At 34.8% G+C, this 3,678-nt stretch overlaps 1 protein-coding gene across 2 annotated transcripts in view; it reads left to right on the forward strand.

The window, feature by feature from the left end:
• The first annotated feature begins 363 nt into the window (after positions 1-363).
• LOC107866782 (U-box domain-containing protein 44) overlaps positions 364-3,678 on the forward strand; it is a 5,982-nt gene continuing 2,667 nt past the window's right edge. The window contains exons 1-4 of one of the 2 annotated variants that reach the window (XM_016712758.2): positions 496-757; positions 1,721-1,763; positions 1,848-2,416; positions 2,531-2,840. In XM_016712758.2, the coding sequence (XP_016568244.1) occupies positions 1,862-2,416; positions 2,531-2,840 (865 nt within the window). In that variant the 5' untranslated portion in view covers positions 496-757; positions 1,721-1,763; positions 1,848-1,861. Of the gene's footprint in view, positions 758-1,720; positions 1,764-1,847; positions 2,417-2,530; positions 2,841-3,678 lie in introns of both variants that reach the window. The other variant, XM_016712757.2, reaches the window with a different exon arrangement.

Raw genomic sequence — 3,678 nt, forward strand, 5'->3', positions numbered from 1 at the left:
AATCCAACCTCACCACCACATCGTCCTCCTGCCTCAAGTCACTAAACTTGCATTCCATATACTCCGTCTTGGACCTACTCAACCTAAACCTTAGGTTCAAGGGCAAGACAATAAAATTTTAATTTAATCCTAATTAATTAGTATATAATTTACATATAATTTTTTTTTCTTTCATTATGCAGTATGTATACACATGAAATACACAATGTTTGTCCATGGAATCTAAACTTGTGACACTTAAATAGACAAAACATTATATTCAAATTTAGTAATTATTGTTCAATTTTTTTTTTATTATTATAGGAAAAAGATTAAAAATAACAAAAATTTTAAATATTACTCCCAGTGTAGAATTGCAGGCCTGTTTTCTTTAGTTTTGAGCAAAAAGATATTTGTGTTTTCCTCATAAGTCAACTAAGTTATTTTGGAGTCAACTCAACAATTTAAAGTAATTAAATATATAATATCCAACTATATATTATAAAATCATAATTTGTAATTTTCCACTTTGTTTGTATTCATCTAAACCCCTGCTTGCCAGCTCTTTTTCCTTCCTTCTTCCCCATCACCCCCACCCCCTACCCCACGCACCCCACCACCAACATGGCCCCATCATTCAAACCCTAATTCAAGATTCATGGAAGAGTCTGAATTCTGCTCAATTTCATTCTTGGGTTTTGCTGCTGAGTTGATTTCATAAAGTCCCTTTTTTTTTTTTTGAGTCTTGTGAGCTGAGTAACAGTCTTTTTTCATAAAGGTATGAACTTTCTCAGCTGAATTATGTAAAATTCAATTTAATTCTTGTTTTTTAACAACCCCAAGTAGAATTTTTTGTTTTTTTTTTTAAATCTTTTTTTGGTAGTTGATATTTGTGTTGATTTATATTGACTTTAGTGATTGAACTTTGATCAGTGGATTTTGAGTTCTAGTGTTGATCATTTTGTTTGGGTCATTGTAATTTTGATCTTTGATTAAAGAAGTAGTACTAGTTGTGTTGTATCCCATTCCAATCATTTTGCTTTTGGGGTCTTTTGTTACAAGTTTCTCTTGTTGTTTTGTTTTGGTTGCATTTTCAAAGATGGAATTTTGTTGATGTTGAAACCATGATTTTGGTGTATGTAATCGAAGTAGAGTAATGAAAACAAGTGAATAGAAGAGAAATGTCGATTGCTTGATTAAAAAATGAAGCTTGGATAAAAGAATTTCGTTAAGTGGATGCTTAGTATTGTGTAGCATTCTGTGAAGTCTCTTTCTGTATTGGATAACCTTTTCTTCCCAAGCTTTTGTTTTGTTTTTGAGATAATGGTCGAACACACCTAAAGTATCCTGTTTTTTTGAGTTTCATACCTGAATTATCAGGTGTGTGGGGTGTGTGAGTCTACTACCTATACTACCACCAACTATTTATCAAAACACACCTCAAGTATTTATTGTTCACTTTTGCTAACTGAAAGTTCAGGTATGAAACTCAAAAAACAAAAAATAATAGAGGCGTGTTTTGATAAATATACTGATAGTTTAAGTAGAAAACCCGCACACCTGTGAGTTCAGGTTGAAACTCAAAAAAATGGGGATACTTAGCTGAGTTTTTCACCCTTCACTCTTTCTTTTTTGGTGTTATCTTGTTTAGCTTTTAAATCTAGAATATAAGTCTAGAGAAATGGATAAGGGGCATATTGCTTCACAAGTTTAAGTTTGCTTTTTAATCATATCATGGCAGCTGCAGTATAACATGTTAATGGGAGCAAACTCTTGCTTAAGAGGTCAGATTATGCATAATTGCATAGTGTGTCATTTGTTTGAGATTCTTGTGTGGGGATCTAAAGTTACGTTACATGCTTTGACAGGTACAAAGCTTTAAATGGCTGAAAGCTGGGATGGGAATCATGATCCTGGTAGCCCATCCGAGGAGAGTTACCATCTCGAGAGACTGCACATAGAGCCAATTTATGATGCATTCATATGTCCTCTGACCAAACAAGTAATGCAGGATCCTGTTACTCTGGAAAATGGCATGACTTTTGAGAGAGAAGCTATTGAGAAATGGTTCAAGGAATGTAGAGATAGTGGAAGAAAGCCTGTGTGTCCTTTAACGCATAGAGATCTGAAAAGCACGGAGCTGAATCCAAGTATAGCTCTACGAAATACCATTGAAGAATGGAATGCAAGGAATGAAGCTGCACAAATTGATATGGCTCATAGATCATTATCTCTGGGTAGTGGGGAGGGTGATATTATGCAGGCTTTGAAGTTTGTTCAGCACCTTTGCCAAAAAAGCCGCTCTAACAAACATGTTATCAGAAATGCTGATCTCATACCCATGATTGTAGACATGTTAAAAGCCACCAGCCGCAGAGTTCGATGTAAAGCTCTTGAAACGCTTCTAGTTGTGGTAGAGGACGACGATGATAATAAGGTTGTAGAACTTCGGTGAAAAATTATTTAGGTTGTTACCTAAGTCTGTTTTATGATGTTATTGTCCCTTACTAATTTCTTTTCCTTCATTGTGTCTCCTGCCCTTTTCTTACAGGAAATAATGGCTGAGGGCGACAATGTACGCACAATAGTCAAATTCTTGTCACATGAACAATCCAAAGAAAGAGGGGCAGCCATTTCTTTGCTGTATGAGCTATCCAAATCTGAAAGTTTATGCGAAAAGATCGGTTTTGTTAGTGGAGCCATTCTCATTCTGGTTGGAATGGCTAGCAGCAAATCTGAGAATCTTGTGACTGTTGAGATGGCTGAGAATACTCTGGAGAATCTGGAAAAGAGTGAAACTAATGTAAAACAAATGGCAGAGAGTGGTCGCCTGCAACCGCTATTAACTCTACTACTTGAAGGTACTTTACCTGATGTCCGAGTCTCCATATCTTGTGCCTCTTTCTATTACTCTAAGATGATTATTTGTTCCAATTGATGGCTTCAGAGGAGGACAGCTTTTTTATTGTTCGGTTGTTTGTTTGTTTTCTCTCTGTTGCCTTTTGTTGTTGAAACAACATCTCAAATGAATTAAGTCCGAAGATACTGTTTCAGGTGGAGAGAACTTTGGCATACATTGGACAATTAACAAAAATTGGACAATTAATAAAAAACTCAAATGAGTAGGTATTGTACATCTTATACAATGAGTACTGCATGTAGGACGTGCCTTTCTTCAAAGCATGTTTAAGCCCTATTTATCAATAGGAAATGAAGGGAAAGTTTACCCTAGAAGTTCTAGACAAAATATGAAAGCCAAAAGGTAAAAAGGATAATGGTTGAATGTATTACGAAAAGCTGAAATACAGTTCTATTTATAGGAAAAAGGACTCAAACTGATTAAAGGAACTAAAAGATAACATTTTTAAACAAGGGAGCAACTAATGGAAAAGTTACCTAAAACTAATATGACCAAACTGATAACCCCAACCCTACTACAGTAACAATGAACAATTCTCCTAGTTTTCGTCCTCAGATTTTGGTAATGACTTTTTCCTGGAATACTTACCTTGCGTCTGAAATCTCATAGCAACTATCTTGATTATCATGTACAAGTTTTTTTTACTTCCTCCTTTATGACTTTATTTAGTATTTCAATATCCATTAAAGTTTTTTGATTTCGTCCAACTCTTTCTCTAATGGTGAAGACTCTATCGGCTACACCTCTTCTTTTTAACATTTTTTTTTTTTTTTTTTGGG

The sequence above is a fragment of the Capsicum annuum genome, chromosome 4 (genome assembly GCF_002878395.1).
Source record: "Capsicum annuum cultivar UCD-10X-F1 chromosome 4, UCD10Xv1.1, whole genome shotgun sequence".
Lineage (NCBI taxonomy): Eukaryota > Viridiplantae > Streptophyta > Magnoliopsida > Solanales > Solanaceae > Capsicum > Capsicum annuum.